At 42.2% G+C, this 23,678-nt stretch overlaps 1 protein-coding gene across 2 annotated transcripts in view; it reads left to right on the top strand.

Moving 5' to 3' along the window:
- EFNA5 (ephrin A5) overlaps nt 1-6,726 on the top strand; it is a 278,081-nt gene extending 271,355 nt beyond the window's left edge. For both annotated transcript variants that reach the window (XM_081230590.1, XM_081230589.1), the window contains one exon: nt 4,049-6,726. In XM_081230590.1, coding sequence (XP_081086716.1) covers nt 4,049-4,170 — 122 coding nt within the window. In that variant the 3' untranslated portion in view covers nt 4,171-6,726. The remainder of the gene's footprint in view (nt 1-4,048) is intronic.
- Nucleotides 6,727-23,678: the final 16,952 nt, after the last annotated feature.

Raw genomic sequence — 23,678 nt, 5'->3', positions numbered from 1 at the left:
CTCAGGGCATACAATAGCTTCCACGTTGTAACTGACAGGTCAAGAGTTAGGCTTTTTCCCCAAGCGTTCCTGTTTTTCTAAGGCAGGCATCTTAGCTAGAGCACAGAGGAGAGGTGTGTACAATAAGCTCTCAGAGGCCTTAGTGGCTCCCCAGGGATCCGTTAGCTGCTTTAGAAAGTTGCAAAGAATGAGTGCTGACATGGAGACATTTTAATTGTGTTCTGGAAATCTGGAAGCATTACTGTGGCTTTTCAAGGTTCCAGACTCCTCACAAGCTTGAGGACTTGGGCCATCACAGGATCTGTGAGTGAGATGAGATCTTTTAAGGACCCCAGAGTCTACACTCTTCCTTTTGTAACTTGCCCAGGCCATGCAGCTAGTTACACACAGATCCAGGTGTAATATTCATATTTCTCAACTCCCATTCCTACACTAGTATAAAAGGATTCTCTTACCATTGCTAGACATAGAGATGTCCATGGAGAGAACTTTTACTATCTTGGCTTTGTTCATAAGTCATGTGTAGGCTGACCGGCAGGGTTGGGCACGTTATAAGTTACCCTGAATTAAGAGTTTTTGATGTACACCGTTGCAGAATGTAGGCAGAGCTTTCCAGTAATCTTTTTTCCAGGTAAATTCCATTGCCTATCGGGAAAGCAAGAGGCTGTTTAGAAACATAACAGATTGCATGTTTTTCACTGGTAATGAAGAGGCACACTGAGGACTGTTCTGACATTAGGAAAACTACCTTTGAATTCAACTAGTGATAAAATGCAAGATACTAACATGCACTCATATGTGAACGTATTTCACTGTCTTTGGGGGAAACAGACTATTTTTCAGTGAGCATTTAAGTCCATGATGGCCCCCAAATCTATACACCTGTAACTGATAGAAGTTTGCAAAGCTTTGACAGAATGTGGTCGGTCTGTGTGTGTGTGTGTGTGTGTGTGTGTGTGTGAGAGAGAGAGAGAGAGAGAGAGAGAGAGAGAGAGAGAGAGGCATGCAGGTGTGCTTGCAGGAAGAAGCTCCCTGAGTCAGTCAGTCATGACTATATATTTAAGGGCATTCTGGTGATCACCTTCACTAAAGAAGAAAGACGAGGTTGAACTACGATCCCTGGCTGCATGAATGCAATAATAGATTTGATACTTCCCTGTACTCCTTAGAAAATTCATACTTGCAGCTCCGCACCACTGTGCTGGATGGTTGAGGGCAGACCCAGACCTTACGAAGCCAGCAAGGCTGAAAGGATTCCACTGCATGTTCTCAGCAATGTATACTAATTCACCTGTCTTTGGAATGTGTTTGTCTTTTTTGTTTGCTTGCACACTCTGCCTGCCAGTTTCCTATCATCAGGGATACAGGATGATCTCAGGGCACACATATGCCACATAATATGCTCCAAAATATTGCCAGTATTCTCAGTTAACAACTGAAAGCCTCATGTTGTGGAATCCTGTAGCCAGGAGGCAAGACTTGATTTGGCTTCTGAAGAGAAGTATTTTCTTTTTCAAGCCACATTCACTGTTACAAGTTTTAGAAATTCTCTCATGTTTAGGTGTAATTTCCATTGGTATAGATTTTGCTTATGAATTCCTCTTTGGAATTCTGAAATTCCTCAGACTTACCTAAATAACAAACAGCCTGTTTTTCATTTTGCTTCCTGGGGGCCACAGAATCTCCCAACACTGAGGCCCTGTTTAATCAAAGGATGCTCTGTAGAATCCTGAGCCAGGACCAATGTTACAGTGAGAAGAGAAGAACCCTGGTCCCCTAAGGGGACTGATTTTCTCCTTTGAGGGCAAGAGGGTATTTACTGGTTGGTTGCTTAGAAAAAGGCCAATTCCAAAGATGGCCATGATTTGAGGATCAAAAGGCACATTGGCCTCATGGCTTCTCTTATATGATAAACAAACGCTTTCGTCTCAAAGGTGTGCAAGGTTCATTCCCCCGTCTTGTGCTGTGTGGGCCTAGAGCAGGGACAGCGCTCGCTGAGCACCCTGGTCAGACTGAGAAGGCGAGTCCCCTTCAGGCTCACAACTGAGTATCTACGTGTTACTTGGGTACCTCTTTTATCAGTACACTTCCAAACTTTACAAGGAAGAGGACTGGGTAATATGTTGGTGAAGATAAGACTGAGAAGAACCCAATAGCTGATGTAATTTCAGGTGTATAAATATAAGTAAGTGGTATTTCAAAATGAACTCTGGAATCCTCTGGGTTTATGGTTCTTTCACAATTAAGCCTGAAGTACTCTATTATTCCGAATAACAACAGGTTGGTGCTTTTAAGACAGTGATTTGGATTTTCTTTTCAGGGCTGTTAAGGGCATTTATGTCTACCTCCTAACTACATATTTAATACATTTGCAAGGCTAAGAAACGGCAGAGAAAAGAGTCCACAAGTATTTGACTGCATCATGTGCGGCTTTACATTTTCCCCTGCATCCATTTAACTTCCCATTCTTGCTCCCTAACCTTTTATAGTCTCTTAAGCTAATAGGTATTCCATGCAGGTTTGCTAAGGTCCAGGAGAGGAGAGCAAATTTGACACAGGGATGCAGCAGCTTCTACCCGTGGGGACAGGTTAAAATGATACGAGCACTCCAGAGCAGAAGCCTCGATGCTGAGAAGACATATTTCTAAGTTCATATAGGGAGTGAATGTAATGAACAGAAACAGCCCACGTGAGCATACCTGAAGTAGAGGCCAGCCTGAGCCTGAAAGGTGGTCGCTTTAGGACGAATAACAGGGAGTGTGACTCTGCCTAGTAAAGAAAAACCATCCCTATTGTGACATGCTGTGTGATGTGAAAACAGAAATGAATTTAATAGAATAGAGTTATTAATCCATTAAGGTGTTCGAGGTGGGTCATTCAGGGATGTCTAGCGATTATCCTTTGAGGTCTACAGAATTGGGAACAACCACTAGAGTCTCACTTGTACCCATTCTCTCTGACTGACCATAGAGTGAATCCAGCCTGACAATCGCTGAGCTCCTACAGGAAGTTCCCCTGATGCTAAAATAAAATCTACCAAAGAATCCCACTGGTGGCCTCACGTGTAGTTCAGAGATCACTGAGTCTAAAAGCACGAGTTACGCCAGGTGGAAGGAAGAAGACTGGCCACACCAGAGCATAGCTTGGCTCATAGGCAAGCCTCCAGTCTATCTTTGGGTACTAATTGCTGCAAAGTTCCTGTTTCGAAGTTAAGCCTGTTAATCATGCAGCTCAGGAAGGCTATCCAAAGTCAGAGGCAGTCTCATAGAACACTTTATAGCTAAATAAAAGAAGCTTACCTCACTTAATCCATTTTGTTTAGAGGAAAATTTGCATCCACACTGATAATTGATGTGCCCAGCTTCAGCCTGACAAAAATAAAAATAGTCAAGTTCAAGTAATTTAATCCTGGAGATACAGGGTTTGTAACAGAACTAGCACCATAATTGATTCTTAATTGTAGGCAAGCCAGTGGGCACCAATTTATTTAGGTTTAGTGAGCATTATATGTAGTTTAGTTAAAATGCTGTTGTTTTGGCATTTAATTCTTCACATTTGAAAATTCACCTAGACATCCACCAACCAGGCGTTCAACACTAATCCTATGAAACCGCTAAAAAGAGGAAAAAGAGCAGCCCATTCTGGTTAACCACTAATATGCCAACATTAACTGCATCCTGCCACCCCCACCCCCGTTACTTCCTTCTCCATGGCATATTGGGTTTAAAAGTACATTCAGATACCAAGTTTGTGCATGGTGTGTTCGACTGCTAGCAAACCTGAGTAGCTCACGTGCCAAAGGTTACAGTGTGCACATTTTTCACCTCAGTTTTTAAGTATTAATATTGCCAAGAAAGTCCAATTTTCTCTGCCTCTCCTTTGTTTGCTGTAAATAATGAGTGATTATGCAGACATGAAAGTCAATGGTGGCACAAGGTTCATTACCCTACTTTGCAGAGGGTGGCGCGGTCTGTTAACAGCAGGCTGCTGCAAGAGAGTTATTAAGGATGTGAAATCTCATTGGAATGTATGCTTTCTATTTGAACAGATGATACCGTACACGAGTCAGCCGAGCCATCCCGCGGCGAGAATGCGGCACAAACACCGAGGATACCCAGCCGCCTTTTGGCAATCCTACTGTTCCTCCTGGCGATGCTTTTGACATTATAGCACAGTCTCCTCCCATCACCTGTCACAGAAAACATCAGGGTCTTGGAACACCAGAGATCCACCCAACTGCTCATCCTAAGAAGGGATTTGTTATTGGTTTTTTGGCAGATGTCAGATTTTTATTTTCTTTCTTTCAGCCTGAATTCTAAGCAACAACTTGGGGCCGGGGGAGCTAACATAGTTGCTGCCTCCCTCACCTCACCCCACCCCTGCCCTTGCCTTCTCTCACCCCTTGCAAATTAGATGGACTCCAGATGAAAATGCCCAATGGTTATAGTGACACCCGTGGTTGTCTGCTCCTGTGCATTCTCCTCCAAGAGCTCACCTCCTATAGCGCACTGTCAGCGGTATGTGGACGAGGAAGGATAGTGGCAGATGCAGCCGGTGATGGCGAGGCCCAGGAGGGTTTTCCTCTCCCATGCAATACTTACGCCTTCTCATTCAGGACTGTGAGATGATCATGCAGGGCATCATGTCACCATGTCAAGTCCAGAGGGGAGGTATTAAGAACAGATATAATATTACACCATTTCCTCTAGGAGTGTATAAATGAACAGGCTTCTGAAAGGTTGAGACACTGGTTTTCTGTTTTTTGTTTTTGTGTTTTTTAAAAGGTGACTGTCTCAAAGCATTCTTGACAGTAAAACTTGTGCTCCGTAAAAGAAGCCTTTTGTCTAGGAGGCGGGTCGAGTGCCGGAATGTTAGCACAGAGCAAGTGTGAAAACACGCTCCGTTGGGTGGGGGATATATATGTGTGAGTGCCTCCAATTTTTTTGGTGACTGGGCAGCGCACACCAGATTATGTTTTTTCCTTTGAGTACAGATCACCATGGTGCTACAACTTTTTTTTTTTTTTTTTTTTAAAGAAACTGAAAGAGGCATTTTTACAAATAAAGTGACCTTCCCCGAGGCTGACAAGCCAGGGTTGATGAGTGTATATGGAATAGCTTTGGATACTTCTCTGGGGGAACAATGTGTACCAAGGAAAGGGTGTCAGTGGCCAGAGGAGATGTAATTTGGCTTTGCTGGAGCGCCAGTGTGCTGTGGCCTTTCCCTGACTCCCACCCTCATACCCACACTTTGCTCCACACTCCACGACTACAGGGGCTCAGACACAAACCCCTGTCCCCGCACGAGTCAATACTACTTGGGAGGGCTAAAGGGAAATTTGGAATAAAAATTCCAAAGTCTGGAACAAAAAAATTCAAGAGTTGATTTTATATTCTTTCCCTTTCTGACACAGCCTGAAGCGTAGGGGGAACATATGTTTATCTGTGGGAGATAAACAAGATGGAGTCCCAAAGACTTTAACAAACTATTTTTTTAAAAATCCACTAGAATAGAATATACATTATTTAGATATACTTTATGCTGAGAGTGAGTATATATGCTTGTCCTATTTAAACTTGTGAGAAAAAGTGGTATCCCTTGATACATTTAGAAATATGGGGGGGCTGCCTTGTCTCATTGTAGGGGTGGGCAAGAGGACAGTAAGTCAGCACGGCCAACAGGGATGTTCCCAGTCGATTACCAGGAAATGCAAGCCTTGGGGGTTGCTAAGGGTGAGGCTGTCACGAACTTTGAACTCCAAAGCCTAGGCAGGGAAAAGTGTCAGACCAATGGAAAAGAAAAGAAATCAAGCAAGCCTTTTTTGCTGTTGCAGGACATGTCAATAGAAACCATGCCTTTCAAAACAAAACAAAAAATAAATGCAATGATCATGTAAGATGTGAAAAACTGGAAGCGTTCCAGCATAATAAGGACTTTTTAATATACTGGGTTTTTTTTTTAATGTACATGTTAAAAAAAAGAGGGGTCATATTATGGATAGACTTCATGAATGGGAATTTGCTAAGAACTGTGAGTAGTTCTGAATTAGAGAGATATGTGAATGAAAGGCAGCTGTAAAGGCGCTGCACGCTGGAGAGTTGTACACATGTTGAAATGTAATCTGGGCTTACCCGATCCGTTTGGAGTGGATGTTAATGCTGGGTCTGTTCGCACTTGGAACCATGTGAGAGGTTGCCAGCCTCTCCGATTAAATCCTATTCCCCCAGACATCAGGAACTTCTCTGGAGTGGCAGAGTCTTATCACAGAAGGCAGCCACCATTTCACTGAAACAGAAGTTCACAGCATTGGATTATTTTTTGCATTAACTATTTGTATACTCAGAACTCTCAGTAATATCCAGTAATACTTCTTTTTTATTAATAGTTAGTTACAGGCTTGTTGGTCCGGTGGGATTTGGGTAGGGGGAAAAAGATGCCTTCTAAAATGGATCAATAGAACCAAGATAATATTGCATGTTCTATGACCACAAGGAAATCAAATGATCCTGTAATGATTCCAGTTAGTCATAACTACATTACCAGTGCTAATTTCATTTTAGAAATGGTGACTTCTGTGGTTTTTCTAGCATTTGTCTCTAACAAATGATAAAATAATTAATTACTCATGGCCCTCTCTGCCACTGTCTTTCATTTTTCACAGTGAAATTAGACCCCTTCACCACTGTGCCACTACAAATTAAATGTAAAAAAAAAAAAAAAAAAAAAGCCAAGACTATCCACACCAGTAGACAATGTGCTTCTCTACCTAAAAGTGACGTTAATTGCAGGTAACGCTTGCCACGGAGTTTTCAAGAAGACGATTGGTATCATGCGGTTTTCATCTTGTCCAAAAAGTGCTGGTGGCCTTTTGTGATGGTGTTACAACCCTCAGGGGGCTTAGGAGGATGTCGACGCAACTTTGTAGCAGCTTTTAATTTCAAAAACAGTTCAAAAGTATGAGGGGCAGCCTTTGCTGCCTCGCCTCTCAGCCCCAGTCGGTCAAACCCCAGCGACCTTTGCCCCTGGTTGCCAAGGGCTTTGAAACGTGAAGCAGGGAAATAAGGATCTGTCTGTTTAGTGGATACCGTGTATCCTTTAATAGACCAGGTAATAGTTCGTGTTAGTTTAGACTATTGTTTTGTACTGTACTTTCTTGGGTGGCAGAGGAAAGAAAAGTAAAACGTTAAAAAAAACTGCATTCTTTAAATTCTGTATTATTAGCAACCTCTGTTGTATATAGTGTTTGATAATAAAGTATTAATTTGATTCTTATGTCTTTTGTAAGTGAGAACAATAGTCTTTCAGGATACAAAACATGCATTGAGGCTTTGAAACATCCAATGTATACGTGGCTAAGAAGAGTCACAAATGGCCGAGACACTGCTCCATACAGGACTCACGTGTGGTCATCGCCCTCCCAATCTTAAGACTCCACCATCTTGGGACCTGGAACAACATGACTTTTTTGATCAACATTTTGTCCTCAATGTTTTCAAGGTCTGATGTTGGAGCCCTGTGGTGTTTTTTGCCCCCGGCATGTTGGTTTGAAAAGGTTTAGGGAATTTAGTAACGGTTCTGTACTTTGGTTTGGTTTTCTGTTTGTGGTGGTTTTCATTCTTTCCCAGGAAGAGTCTTGTCAGTATCATGTGCAGCCCAAGCATGGGAAAGGTTTCAAACCAGTTCATTTAGGTTAAATGGGGGTTCTTTCTCTCTGAGTCATTGTGAAAGGAAGAGTCACACAGTACCTGTGGACTTTCAGGGACTCTGTCTCTGGTGCCTTAGCAACAGCAGTAGCCAATTTTATTAATTTCCCCAAAATTTAAAACAAAAAACAGTTTAAACCCCTTCCCTCCATTCACTGCTCTCAGAGCTGTGATCACTAGTTTTTCTTTTGGAAACCACCTCCACCAACAAACACCCCCGCTTGCCTACACACCCCCCCCTTTTATTTCTTATGTTTACTTTTTCTGTCTCTCGACTTCCTCCCACTTTTGGTTTTCCCTCAGAACCGTGAATGGGCAGGTCTGTCTCTGGTCTGGCATCACTGAGTTTTTCCCATGCATTTGCCCCAGAGCTGCTCAGATGTGAGACAAATCTCCCTACAATGGGCTTGCTCCCATTGTCTGTACAGTTTAATAGATGCTGGCATGTTGGAGGTTACCCATGAGTCCAAATCCGCTTTCCATGCTTACTCTTGACACCCCATTGAAGCCACTCATTGTGTGTGCGTCTGGGTGTGAAGTCCAGCTCCGTGTGGTCCTGTGCTTGTACTGCCCGCTTTGCAGTTCCTTTGCACTTACTCATCGAGTGCTGTTTTGAAATGCTGACATTATATAAACGTAAAAGAAAATGTAAAAAAAAAAAAAAATCCACACACAAACAAACCCATATGATCTGTATTTGTATATACACGTGTCCGTACAAGTATACCTAAATAAAAATTAAAGATTTTCATCATTTTAATTGGAGCCCTCCTTCTACTTCTTTGTTCCTTGAATGACGCCTTTATTTCAGGGGCTACTTGTACTCTGCTGATTTTTTCAAAATCTTTGTGGACAGAAAAGATAATACGACATGCACAAGAGAAGGCCTGAGAAGGTCAAAGAATGTGCAGGGTTTGAAATGGTCAAGTATCTAGGCACATTCCAGTTATTCTGATGAGAAAATAGTGAGAATTCAGTCTTGTCTCAGTATTTGAGCCTTAAAATAGGCACTATGACAAGCCCTGCATCCTAAAACAAGTGTTAAATTCAAGAGCTAAACAAAAATTATGTTCTTTTACTTTGCATGTATTTATCTATTTTTTTCACCTCATCAAGAAAAAGATAAAAATAATCATTTTACAGCAAATATACTTCCAAAAGAAAGAAAGAATGACAGTAATGACAATAATCACCTCAGTACAATCCCAAGCCACAATTCTCACTACCAAGGAAAATTAACTTACTGCTGTGTGACCTTGGGCAAGTCACACAATATCTGTGGGACTCACTTTCCTTATCAGTTAATAACAAGGTTGTATAAGTGCTTTGATTTTTAAAATATTGCCCTTACTGGACACTGCGAAGCCCATTCTGCATCTGAGTGATGTGAGTTTTTTGTCTTTGATGATGACACTGCTATAAGCACAATTTGAGAATTTCACCTGTAGACAGAAAAAGCATCAAATGTCTGACAAAATAGACACCTAATGCATTTCAAGACTTGGCTTTAATTATACCATGTTAACATTAAACTCATTGAAAGCTTTTTATTATACTTAATTATTTGACAGGGCACTAAACACTAATTACTACTTACTGTAACCTTTTTTGCTAATGAAGAATGACAGCTTTATAGAATGAAGAACAACTCATTAAAAAAAGATGTACTGCACTACCTATGTGGTATTTTCAAACCAGAACAGCATTACGTGGTCATTTTCATCATCACCATCATCATCAAAAGCATTTAAGTGATCATGACATTGTGCTCAGCGCTATGCAGAACAAAGTTAATGTTTACCACCTGTACTTGTAAAGTTTACAACATAAGGCAGACATTACATGTAAACATAACATAGTAACGATTTATAGAGAAAATATAAGATTCAAGCATTTTTATTATACATATATGAGAGAGGAGATAGATATGAAAAAAAAGATCAGGATTTTAAGATTAGAAAGCTTAGAGTTAAAGGAAATTATCTTGTCAAAATGGGGTGAAGAGCTTCGTATAAAATAGAAATCTTGGTGGGTTAAAAAGCACTGTGGGCTTAAAAAGGACAGTGAAGTGCATGGAGTCAGTTTTCATAGTAGCTACAAAGGTGACTCTGGAGATGAGAAAACCTGAGTATCATTGAAACAAGTTATGAGGAGACTGGTCCAGAGAAATCACCTTAGTGCCCTAAGAAAGTAGGGGAAGCGATGAAAAGATGACAACTTCAGATTCTGCTTTAGAGAATAATCATACACCTGTTCTGGAAGCTGAGACTATATCTACATTGAATTGTGAGCTGTCCAGGATCTCAGCCAAGATGAAGCCTACATTTTCTTAGATTAGAGCAAAGGGATAAAAGTGCAAAACATTGAAAAGTGGGGACTAAGATCATTTGAAAGTGACTGTGAGTCCCTGATTAAAGAGGCCAGTTCCTGATAGACAGTGCTGCACACATAACAGGAAGGCAGGTAGGACCGGAGATAGGACATGAGCACTCTGCAAGAACCACACTTTGGTAGCAAAGTATTTGGAATTCTTGAGTCACCTAAGTTGTTATACAAAAAGAATCAAAGGAGAAATTGTGGTGAGTAAGACACATATATGGATTTGACTCTCTTACCCCAGTGATAATGATTAGAATCTTTCACCTCTTATTATAGGAAGGTGTATAACCTAGGTGCCATAAAGAAAGTTCAAGATAATTCTGATGAACTGCTCATTGACCATTCTAACAGTTTTTTAGGAACTACAAAAGAGTTTCTTAGAGATTGTTTGCAAAGCTTAGTTCCATATTCTGCTGATAACATAAGCATACTTCAGGAAAGCTCTGGCAAAAATGCTGTGAAAAGCATGATGATTTTTGCACAGTCCCTCTGGAAAACAAGTGCTTCTGAAAATGATTGCAAATAACTAATCAGGCCGATATTCTCTGTCAGTTTTTAGCTTGATACATTCCGCTATATTGGTCAAGTTGTTCAGTGGTTACATACATATGTGTGCCTATTTTTAAAATGGAGTTGTAAGTGCTGATGGACCCTGTAAGCAGTAGATTTGCAATAATTCTGTGTCCTTTTTAAAATATGGATGATAAATGAATGTACAAGATTCTTTTAAAAAGGCAAGAAATTGCATTGCCCAAGGAATTGGTCAAGAGCATCACCAAGGGTTCATTTGCTTTGGGGAAGGGGTGATTAGCCAACCACTCTTAAAAAAAAAATAGCACCTAAGTAAAAACAGTGAGCTTGTTGTACAAATGCTGCTTCCAGGCAAGTTCCCTCCCTCCCTTCCCCTTTCCAAACAGAAAGCAGCTTCTAAGCCCTTCCTATACATGATGTCTGGAGTGGCAGAAGAAAGGGGACCAAGGGCCTCAGGTACAGCACATCCCAACATAATGACCCTTTTGACAATTCCCGTCAGAGATCGTCATACTCTCTTCCCAAGAACTGCAGTACACGCTAAGATTAAAGCATGATTTCATTAGTTTTCATTTAAAAATCACCCCTGGTTCCATTCTAAGTGTTCCATGAGTTCTGCCATCTTACTACCAGCAATGGCACTACTTAGTGTCCACCCTGAAGGAAGGTCAAATAAAAAGAATGTTCAGTTCCTCTTCTTGCTGTCTGCTTTTTGACTCAGTTTAAGTCCTAAATATGGGGGTTTCTGTAACTTTAATAAAAGAAACATTTTTAGTAACAACCCCTATCACAACACCCTGGGACGAGGATGCCAGCATCAGAGCCACGGTGCGGACATGGGAGGACCTGACAATTTGGGGTAAAAACCCCTGATGCTATCACTGAGAGTTAATTCAGAAGAATTCAAATCTACTGGGTGGCTCTCTGAGTCAATAATGTGCTTTGAAATATTCTGGATTTTAGTCATGATTATTCAAGCAAGAACTTCACGTCACTTGGTAACACACGGATGCTTGTCGATCTTGACAAGAACAGAGAGGGACCAAAAAAATCTCTAAGATTACAATGGTAAAGCAGAACAAAATATTTTTGCATGCTGTTTTGTTCACAAGTGCCAGGTGCTCCCTCAAACTGCATATATCATTTGAGATGCAAGTAGCCAAAGTCATTTGCTTTCCATCACAGCCATGAAACAAGTCACTAAAATAAGAGAAAGAACATGTTTCTTCCTACACACATCTTAGAAAATGCATTTTATCAACACCCTATCCTCTCCTTTTGTGTTCAGAGCTTATCCTGTTGGGCCAAACAACAAAAACCCTGATTTGTGTAGCAGAGTGTGGAACACATAACTCCCCTGAAATCTGTGCTTTGCTTTACTAGATCTGGACACATTTTCTGCAGTAGACAGAACAAGAAGTTCTGTGTCTTTTTTTATTCTCTCCTAAAGACAGTGTGCCAGCCAGCAAGCTGACTCCATTTATTTCTCCTACAGGGAGTCAGCGTGTTCCTTCTCCTGGAAGATGCAGGTACTTAAAATAGTAATAGGCTTTGTGGTTTACTGAGAGTATATTTCATCCCAAGATCTTACGGGCATAAAGAAGAAAACATAAACTAATGGCTCTTTCCAACAAGCTTGGGAAAGGAGGACTGTCATCACTCTTCCCTGGAGATACAAGAAGAAAGCGACTTAAGTCAGGTAGCCCAGGGAAAGAACCAGAGTCAAGTTGATCCAAAATTTGGACAGAGGCCCCCAGTCTGTTACTCTTCATTCCTAATAACTTGATTAAGAGCTCCAGCAAAAGGAAAACAAGTGACATGTTTATCCCGTCTTTGAGAAGTTTCGAATGCAAAGCAGTTGGGAGAGGGGCGCTAGGCAACTTCCCCAAATCTTCTTGTCTGTGAGTCAACTGTTTTATTATAAAAGTGGACTTTTTAAACAAAACTTTAATTCTGTAATGTCTCAAGATAGTCCCAGTTTCTGTGCATATTCAAACCTATCTAAAACTTAGGAAGAATCTAAGAGAAGAAGAATTTGTATCATCTCCTCTTTCATTCGTTTTCCCCTGACCTATATTCACACACTCACACTTTTACATTTTTTTCTAATTTTATGTTTTCACAGCACTTTTTTTCTTGACATCACCTATGCTAAGCAGTGTAAGGACACTGAGGGTCACCTGAGATACATTTAAACATCAATCTGATAACATCAAAGCCCTAGTGCAAAAACTTAGTGGTTAAAAGAAATCCTGCTAGGGCACGGCCAGCCCTGGCCCTGTGGTGTTCACAGATCTGACCACAGCGTGGATAATTTCCCAGAGCCCAGCTGTAAATGGAAAAGTTTCTACACTGGCAGGGAGAATCACTTGACATTTTGAATCCTTGGTGTCTTTTCCTCAACTCAGCTGACTTTCCCACCCACAGAGTACCCCAAGTTCTGGAGCCGGACAGAGCCATCGTTACATCAGTGTTCAGGCCTACAACTTGCTTGATCGGTCTAGCTGACTAAATATGAGGGTGTGGGCTATGAGCACCAGAGGATTAGGATCTGTTCCTCCAAAGGGCTGACTAGCCATGGCACAAGGATCCACAGAAGACTTCCTTGAACTCTCTCTCTAGGTTTAACTTAGTCTGGACTGGAAACCAGTGCAAATTACAAACCCTCCATTTACTTCTACTTCAGAGTTGAGGTTACCATGAATTAGAGTGCCCTGAATTCTGTGTGGGTCCTGCCCGTCCCTGGTCCCTGTCAGTATTCAACAAAACAAGTTAATCTCCCTGGTAAGTGACAGCTCTGCCCCTTGTAACTGGCATGGAATCAAGTTTTTAACTTGATTTGAGAAGTGAGAAGAATTCAGTACCAGCTAGAGGATTCATTAGCAAGCTGAATCAGTTTTAGCTGGAATCTGTTTGGCTGTCCTCATCTCTTAGTTCGGCTTTTTTTTTTTTTCCTCTTATTATCAATCCAGTCCACAAGACTTATCAACCACTCTGTCTACTGAGGACACCAGGCTCCTTTGCTAAGCTGTTCACAGCCGGCTCACACAACCCACTGCTCTGGCCCAAATTTTTTTTTTTTTTTGCGGTACGCGGGCCTCTCACTGCTGTGGCCTCTCCCGTTGCGGAGCACAGGCTCCAAACGCGCAGGCTCAGCAGCCATGGCTCACAGACCCAGCCGCTCCACAGCATGTGGGATCCTCCCGGACTGGGGCACGAACCCGTGTCCCCTACATTGGCAGGTGGACTCTCAACCACTGCGCCACCAGGGAAGCCCCTCTGGTCCAAATTTTGATAGCTCCATAGAGAGGAGGGAAGGGTGGGGGAGTGCTACATTTCCACAGAAACTGACCAAAACTCCCCAAAATGCCATGGGGAAGCAAAAGCATCAGCAGAAATGGAGTCATCAGGAAGCCTAGTTATTGTGTGCAGTGGGTAGCCTGTCAGCAGCAGCCCCCCAAGTACCAGAAAATGTTTTCCATTCAAGCAATATGGGAAGAACCAAGAATCTACCTCAAAGGAACAGACATTCATTTTTTTGGTGGGTGATTTACAAAAGGGAAGATTAATTTTTCCACTCACTACAATATTTTCTCTGCTTCTAATCCCATTCTCTGCCCTGATCAAGTATTATGGATGTGTAGGCAGAAACAACTGAATGACGATTATGTGATGGGACATAAGGAAGAAGCCTTTGTCTAGCAAAATCCTGTAACTGGTACTGCACGTCTGTGCTGCCCACTGTGGTCACAGAATCTTGGTGCAGTTGTCATCTGAAGACCCTCCCACTGGGAAATCTACATGAGAGACTGAGGCATAGTCATGCAGTGTGCCTGAAATCCCTGTGAGGGGGCTGACCCATGCCCGCCCTAACCCCTACCCCCAACATCTGTGACATCTATCCATGGCCTTGCAGAGCACACCGTTTAGCGGGAGTTCACATTATGAGGAAGGATCTCAGGCTTCCCTCTAAAGAAACAGGCCCAGACCTCCTTGAAACCAGAATACAAATTTATATTCCTCAGAACAACTTGTTCCCATGGAAGTTGGTGGGGATTTATTCTAGTCTCCTGCAGAAAGTGACTCCAGGGAACCAGAGAAAACAACTGGAATCACAGCAAGTTTTTCATCTTTTTTTTTTTTTTTTTGCGGTACGCGGGCCTCTCACTGTTGTGGCCTCTCCCATTGCGGAGCACAGGCTCTGGACATGCAGGCCCAGCGGCCATGGCTCACGGGCCCAGGCACTCCGCGGCATGTGGGATCTTCCCGGACTGGGGCATGAACTCGTGTCCCCTGCATCGGCAGGCTGACTCTCAACCACTGCGCCACCAGGGAAGCCCAAGTTTTTCATCTTAAAATGAGATTTAGCCTTGATGTGGACTGCATGTTTGCGTCCCTCCAAAATTCATATGTTGACACCCTAGTCCCCAGTGTGATGATATTTGGACATAGGTCCTCTGGGAGGTGATTAGGTTGTGAGGGTGGAGTCCTCATGATGAGATTAGTGTCCTCATAGGAAGAGACAGAAGAGAGCTCGCTTCTACCTGCTCTCCACCATGGGAGGACCCAGCAAGACAGCCATCTACAAACCAGAAGAAGGCCCTCACCAGAACATGGCCATGCTGGCACCTTAATCTTGGACTTCTCAGCCTTTAGCTGTGAGAAATAAGTTTTTATTGTTTAAGTCACCCAGTCTATAGTACTTGTTATAGCAGCCTAAGCTGACTAAGACTTCACGTCATAGAATACTAACTTGCTGACTCTACCACAACGGCTTGGTTTTGATAGATGAAGGAAAAAAATCTACTGGAAAAGACAGAGGGAAAGTAAGATACACCGTGCCTTAGAATCCAGAATCCAGCAGGGATGCTGTTGGCAAATAAATGATATCAAATCACAGGCAGACTGCAAGTTATTTCACTTCACCTAAAACAAGCTCCAAGAAAAAATACTAAGATTTGCTTATTCATTTAGCTATATTTTATGGAGCACCTACTATATTCCAGAACCTGTGCTAAGCATTGTGGGTATTTTTTAATAGGAGAGTGACTGCCTTCATCCAGGTAAAGCTCCCAGTCATTATGGGCTGTACATATCAGTTATAGGGCCTGTCATATCCACAGTCCCTTCCAAGGAAACCAAGGAGGCAGTTCTCAGAAGCCATGTCATATACGACGTCTTCACATCCATGTTCACAGCTGACTGGACAGGCACTGGGCACCTGACTCAGAGGCAGCCAATCCAAAGGGTAGTCAGTGTCCTATATGTGTCCTTGCAAGGAAAAACCATCTCTGCCTTTACTTGCTGTTTAGTAATTACCCAGGAAAATTAGTATGGCCCTTTTGAGAGATAATATAAATAGAATGAGTTGGGGGGGGTGATAAACAAAAAAGGAGCAGATATACAGAAAACAGTTTGGTCACATTTCTTCTAGCAAAGCCCTAACTTTCACCTGCTCAGTTCCATAGGGCTGCTTCCTTAAACCCAGGACCACTTTCGAGTTCCAGTCACTGTAATGCCTGGTCATTATCTGGCTTCTATTTTGAAGTGTTCATGAGATTCTGATTCCATTATTGGCATAGGCATCCTTAAAATAAGCCCTCATTATTTGAGCTAGCCTGAGTGAATCATAGTTCCTTGCAAGCAAAATAGTCTGTTAAACAAATATGATAGGATAAGAGGGGTACGAAGAAAGTGCAACAGAATCACAGAGGGAGTAATTAACACTGCTAGAATTTTCAAAACCTGATTTTGAATTTCAGTGTTACAGTACTGAAGAAATTTGCCGTATTTCAAAGGTCACCATATCTAAATTGACACAGTGAATTATATAAAATGACACATGTGATTTTCTTGAAGACTTGTACTTTTTTTTCTTTTGGTGGGGTCAATGTAAAAAATGGTGAAAAGAGCCTCTTCTCCCTGCTGATACCCTGTATCTGTTAGTACAGAGAGGAGTTACAAGAGTTAAGTCTCCACTTAGTATTTGAGATGGGCCAACAAACAACGAGACAACTGCCAAACACCACTGCAAATGAGCTCAATGATCAACAGTGGAAAAAAGGACCCACTCTAGGGCTTCCCTGGTGGCACAGTGGTTGAGAGTCCGCCTGCCGATGCAGGGGACACAGGTTCGTGCCCCGGTCCGGGAAGATCCCACATGCCGTGGAGCGGCTGGGCCCGTGAGCCATGGCCGCTGAGCCTGCGCATCCGGAGCCTGTGCTCCGCAACGGGAGAGGCCACAACAGTGAGAGGCCCGTGTACCACAAAAAGCAAAAAAAAAAAGGACCCACTCTAATTCCACAGGAGCAGACCAAGGAGAACCCTCTTTAACTGGTCCTCTGTTTGGGAACCAGGAGCACTCTCCTATTAACATGTGACATTTCCTTAACAAGGTGATGTACACGAGCAGCCAGGCTAATACTTGGGTTGGTGGTAACTTGTTTCTACTTAGGACAAGCTCCTCAGGGAAAGCAGAAACTGCTGAGCAGTCTCGATTGTACCCAGTATGTTCCAGCACCTGGTAGCCGTTATGCAGGGAATGAATCCCATTATCAAACATAAATGCTGTCAGAATGGCACGGAGGAATCCTCAGCTTGTGCAGGCAAGGGCCATGAAACATACTGGTATAAATATTTTCTCTCTAGAAGCTCATACCTTTTAAAAATTCCTTTTCAGTGGTGAGAATCCTTAAGCTGAAAAGGCAGGAAAGAAACGTTTCAAGGCATGAATTTGTGGTACAAAACAACAAGATGTCTCCACTGGTTTAAATCTGTGTGCTCTGAATGGGAGGGGGTGGCCGTGGGGAACACATTATTCCAATGCTACTTGGCTGCTGCCAAAGTTTGCTTGGTTCTCTTTGACTCCTGTGAAAAGCTCTCAGAACTGATGGAGAGTGCACGGTTTAGATAAACTGGATTAGAAGAAGGGAGAGAGATGGATATAATTCTTTCTTAGATACTAAAAATGGGATGGCTGTCTACTATAATAAGACCAAGAAAGGAGCCATGCTTATCTCAACTCCAACCTGATGTCAGTAATCATACAGAACATGAGAAGAGAGGTCCCTGTTAACCGAAGCAGGGGGTTTATCTGGCCTTTGTAGGCTTCTGGATAAATCCATTAGCACTGCAGCCTCGTGAGGCCCTCTCTGGTAGTACAGCGTTTACCCGTATCTTCTGCTTGACACAAAAGCACCATCAAGACAAAGCCGAGGAACGTGTGGCTCTTCACTGCAAGGGAACGCCACCGCTGCTTATCTCTGCTAATTATTATTTATAGTCTACATTTGTTTTCAGGTGAAAATCAAATAACAGAAAGTAGAAAAGCCACCCTGCATTTCCTGAGCTCTGGTCTCATTAGCCAGATTTCCTTAAAACTCCTGGTACTTCAGAGTTTTGCCAAGTGGCTAAATGAAATGCACACAATTGCAAAGTGTTATGAATATTTATGATGGTTTAATGATGGGATTTTTTTTGCATCCATGAATAATAAAGATTCTAACAAGAACAGATAACAAGATGGGGACAAAACAGTGAAGTGGTTAATACAAGAACTGCTCTTGGGGGGACCCCACTGAGAACAGCAGGAGCTGCAGCCTCTCCTCCTCTCTCACCAGAACCAAGTGCAAAGCAGGGGCACAGAGGTTAGCCTAATTTCTCCACTCTTTTAACAGATATCTTCAGCTAAAATAGGTATTTTATCCCTACTTTGTGCCTAAGCTCATGGTGTCCTCTGGAGGTAAGGGAAGCTCAGAGTTACAGACACTGTCGTCAAGTGACCTTACACTGCTAACAGTAGTATTTGTTTCAGGCTTCGGTCACCAGCAGAATTTGCTGCTTTGCCTCTTCTGAGCCACTTACTAGTTAAAAAGCACTTGGCTGAGGCTAAAGTTGCTAGGCCCTTGCTCTGGAAGCTGCTGACTCTCTCACAAACCTCGACTTGTGAAGGGCCTTCAGCAGAAGTTTCCAAAAGGTAAACGTTACAGTTGTTATCCCCACCAATATTTCATGTATTAAAGGCAAAGGATTCCCTATGTGAACCTGCCAGGCTCTGGCATGTAAGGCCACTCTCTGTCCCAGTTCCTACTCTCTTGCAGCCTGACTGGCAGTGACTCAAAGGACAGCCACTGACATAATGAGGGATTAGATCAAGGAGCTCTGGGCTAGCTGCCACCTTTGGCTTAGGTGATTTACTCATGTGAAGCAAACCTTCCCCATCCCCCAAGATCATTCATTCATTCAGTAAATATTTACTGAGCACCTATTACATGCCACAAAATGTACTAAGCGCGTGTAATACATCAAGGAAGAAGAAAAACAATGGTCTTGTGTCAAGAATCTTACAAACTGGTAGGTGGAAAAGAATATAAAACATAAGCAAACCGGGGGTTCCCTGGTGGTGCAGTGGTTGAGAGTCTGCCTGCCAATGCAGGGGACACGGGTTCGTGCCCCGGTCTGGGAGGATCCCACATGCCGCGGAGCGGCTGGGCCCATGAGCCATGGCCGCTGAGCCTGCGCGTCCGGAGCCTGTGCTCCGCAACGGGAGAGACCAAAACAGTGAGAGGCCCGTGTACCGCAAAAAAAAAAAAACAGACCCCTAAGCAAACCAAGTAAATGGTGGATCCTTGATAAAGTGACTCAGGCAACAAGGAAATAGGACTTCCATGTTTATCTTGGGAATAGGCTCGCTTGACGTCATAAATTCCAGGAAAGTTGTATGAAAATCAAATGATATTTTTAAGTCCTTAAGGAGCATGTGTCTTTAATACAATCACATGATGAATACCTTCCTTAAATAATGACCACGTCCTGCTTTATCTCCTTTGGGAGTCTGAATTTCCATATATTGAGTTTGGTATACACAGACATAAATGTCCACTCTACATAAACTATACTTGGGATTGGAAAACAAATACCAAACAATAATATTGTCTAATATTTGGTTAACCCTTGTGCTGGGAAATGCACCATCATGCTCATAAATCTATTGATGCAAATTTATGGGAAAACAATTCTCATCTGGAAACTCATTTAAAGAGTAAATTAGGTGCAGAGAAAGAATGTCTGATAGGCCCCTATGATTCCTTCACTCACTCTCCATCTCTATATTCCTCACCAGTATCTCACACAGTCCGACTTCGCTGCCTGCCTATTTTATTAAAGCCTGCTGTGTGGGAATTTCCTTTCTCTGCTTTACTAGCTACCAAGAAAACCCCGTCAACGTGATTTTTCACACATTTTCTCTTCCTGCATTCTGCATTTCAGTGAAGTTTCATCTCCCTGACTCACTGTTAAGTGTTTCACATCTGAAATCACATTCACTCATAATCTCAAATAAAGCGTAAAAAGAGGAAGTCACAAAAGGAGAAATTACAGACCAAAGTCCTTCTCTCTCCAATTACTCAGACATTAAGCAAAAGCTACATGGGAATTGCCCACTCAAGACTGAGTACCAGCATCTACAGAGCAGAAGATTAGTCTTGGCACACAACATACCGCATTCCACAGCCCTTCTCATGGAGCACACACATCTGTCTAGGTATTAAAATCTGAGGAACTGATGATAGGTGTTTCATAGAACAAAGAGTAACTGGGAACTGGATTCATACAGGATGGACCCTGGATGGCCTCCCCAGGGAATTAGAAACAGAGCTAGAGGAGGGAAAGCTAAAAGAGAAGGAGGAAGAAGAAAGGATGGAGAAGAAGAAAGCCTAATAGAAAGGAGACTAAGTAGCCTTGGAAGAAAAGTCTCTGCCCTTGCCACCTGATTGGCAGGAAAAACTTAAAGATCTCTTAGAAGAAATAAGCAGGTTTTTTTTTTTTTAATCATACAAAACAAAAAGCTTAATCACTCCAAAGGCTGAAATCTATGTAGGTGCATTCCAATTCCAATGGACCTAATTCCATGGACTAGGAGCACCAACAATTTATTTGTGCACCATGTACAATAATAGCTGACAGTACCAAAAAATAAATGATTATAACATCACAATAATGTTAAGACAAAGAGCAGGACCTCAGGTCTGACTTTTGCTTCTGATGTGTATGGTGGTCACACTTGGTCAGGTGGAGATCCAGTGTAACACTTAGCTGGACATGAGTCCTACTATCAAGGACTTGATGTCTAAAACCATAGGAAAAACATCCATGACAGAGATTGGAGGAAAACGACCATTTAAAATAGTTTGCGTGGGGCTTCCCTGGCGGTGCAGTGGTTGAGAATCTGCCTGTCAATGCAGGGGACACGGGTTCGAGCCCTGGTCTGGGAGGATCCCACATGCTGCGGAGCAACTAGGCCCGTGAGCCACAATTACTGAGCCTGCATGTCTGGAGCCTGTGCTCCGCAACAGGAGAGGCCGCGATAGTGAGAGGCCTGTGCACCGCGATGAAGAGTGGCCCCCACTTGCCACAACTAGAGAAAGCCCATGCACAGAAACGAAGACCCAACACAGACAAAAATAAATAAGTAAATAAAATAGTTTGTGTGGTTATCTGGGGTCAGAGGCCAGTGGAAGACTTTCTGCTTTCTTGCTCCATTTATTTCAGTTTACAAAGGATGAGCAGGAAAGGATGTGTGGGATGAGAGAAAAAGAAAAGAATGGAAAACCTAAGGCAATAATGATCTGTAGAAAAATATCAGCACTAGTCTGTGTCAACTCTTCCCATTCCATGGGTATTTCATTAACTAAGGTAATTAATTCTTAATGATTGCTTTTCGTGGCATTGAAGTATTAAGGTCATGGGGAAAACAGACATGGACCAAAAACCTATGTGGAAAAAATTTACACAGTTTTAAAATGAAAGTTAATCAATCAAATAGAACAGTACTAAGTAGTACCATAGTGACTAATTTCAATCTAATTGTGGTTCCCTTGATCCCAAGCATGTACTTTGAGATCTCAAAAGATGGGCCAAGTCTAAAATAAAGGTACATGATGGAATCCACAGAAACCACATGAGACAGGTTCACAGTGACAGACAGGTTTAGAGTGACCAACAGATGGTCCTAATCCCGTGAGAGACTTAGTTGTATCTAAACTTGCCATCTTACTAAAAATGAGTGAGATGCTGATTTCTGTTAGCTTCTTAGTACAATTTAATAGATCACTAGTTCTGGAATCAGAGAAACATGAGTTTGAATCTTGTCTAGGCCACTTACTTACAGGAAAAAAATCTCCCCACCTTTTCACCCATAAAGGACTGGTAAGGACACCTCCCTTAGATGCAGTTATTAAAAGAATTATATAAGACATTATATGTCAAATAACAACCATGGTGACTGGCTCATGTTAAATGTTCAATAATAACTGTCACCAACAAGAACATTTAAAACAGTATCTAGGAAATATTGGAACATAGTAACTAATTCCTCCTACTTTGCCTTTTTGTGCTTATCTTCTCCTGTTTTCTCTTCCCTTTCTTTTTCCTTAACTTGAGATGCAAATGTGTAGCTTTCCCAAATTCTACCCTGATCTCTATTGCTTGTCATACTCCTTAAGAACAGAGGAAATAATTAAAATGTTCTTGTCTGACAGAATTACAAAAGTTCTGCAGATGGTACACCTGAGATGACAGCTTTATAAAAAGAAACCCATCAGAACATATCCTGCCAAATGAGAATCTCTTGCTTCTGAACAGTCCCTCTGGAATCCATACATATACTCCCAATGTTGCTACCCTTGTTTAAAAAGTTTTCTCAACATTCCCATTTTGTACATGTTTTAAAAAGCTTTCAATGTCCTCAGTGATGATAAATTTGTGTGCTTTGAAGTTGCATTTAATTTTGAGAAATAGCCAAAAGTTCTTGAAAGCAAAACTGATAAGTACAGAAAGTGATCTGTGTAGTACTGTTTTTAAGCAAAAATGAGATTTACATTGTAAAGCATCGATGTAATTTTCTTGCATGGATTTTAAGCATTTCTGAGGGAAAGTCCAAAGATATTCTGAATAAATTCAGTATTTCTGGAATCAGTATGAGTTTCTAAAGTTATTCCTTTGAAGGACAACTATTTTTGCTACTTAACTCTCTTTGTGTTTGTTTAAAATACACAGTCACAGTCATCACTTTATAGAGCCAGAGATGGTGACATTTCTCACATCTGTAATATATCATGTAATTAAAAATGTGTGAAAATTTTAGCAATTAGAAATTTTTACTATGGAGTAGATCAGATTTCTTATTTTTCAGCTCAAGATGTGCATTTTATATGCTGTGTGAAAGTCCTTGTGGCCTAATGGAAACATTCTGGTCTAGAAACTAGTTAATAATACTTGTAAGGCAAGTGAAGGTTGATAGCATTCAACACAGCAAACTTCTGTTTCTGGGCATCTTATTTACTAGTATTTTTTGGCAGTACAATAAAAATCTCCCATAATCATGGTCATCTCAAGGTGTACAGGATAGTATACTTTATGAACGATCAAAAAAAAGTGTGGACTTCCCTGGTGGCTCAGTGGTTAAAAATCTGCCTGCCAGGGCTTCCCTGGTGGCGCAGTGGTTGAGAATCCGCCTGCCAATGCAGGGGACATGGGTTCGTGCCCCGGTCCGGGAAGATCCCACATGCCGCGGAGCGGCTAGGCCTGTGAGCCATGGCCGCTGAGCCTGCGCGTCTGGAGCCTGTGCTCCACAACGGGAGAGGCCACAACAGTGAGAGGCCCGCGTACCGCAAAAAAAAAAAAAAAAACAAAAAAAAAACAAAGAATCTGGCTGCCAATGCAGAGGACACGGGTTCAATTCCTGGTCCGGGAAGATCCCACATGCCACAGAGCAACTAAGCCCGTGTGCCACAACTACTGAGCCTGCGTGCCACAACTACTGAAGCCTGCACGCCTAGAGCCCATGATCCGCAACAAGAGAAGCCACCACAACGAGAAGCCCGTGCACCGCAACAAAGAGCAGCTCTGGCTCGCTGCGACTAGAGAAAGCCCACGCACAGCAATGAAGGCCTAACGCAGCCAAAAAATAAATTAAAAAAAATTAAAAAAAATGACGAAGGTGCTGGTTCAAGATGGCAAACCAGACACATGGATACATTGAATCTGCAGTTATATACAGAACAATTT

This window comes from Mesoplodon bidens (genome assembly GCF_964165515.1).
Source record: "Mesoplodon bidens genome assembly, chromosome: 4".
Lineage (NCBI taxonomy): Eukaryota > Metazoa > Chordata > Mammalia > Artiodactyla > Ziphiidae > Mesoplodon > Mesoplodon bidens.
The sequence above is the reverse complement of the archived record's forward strand: the minus strand, read 5'-3'. Positions and strand labels throughout refer to the sequence as shown.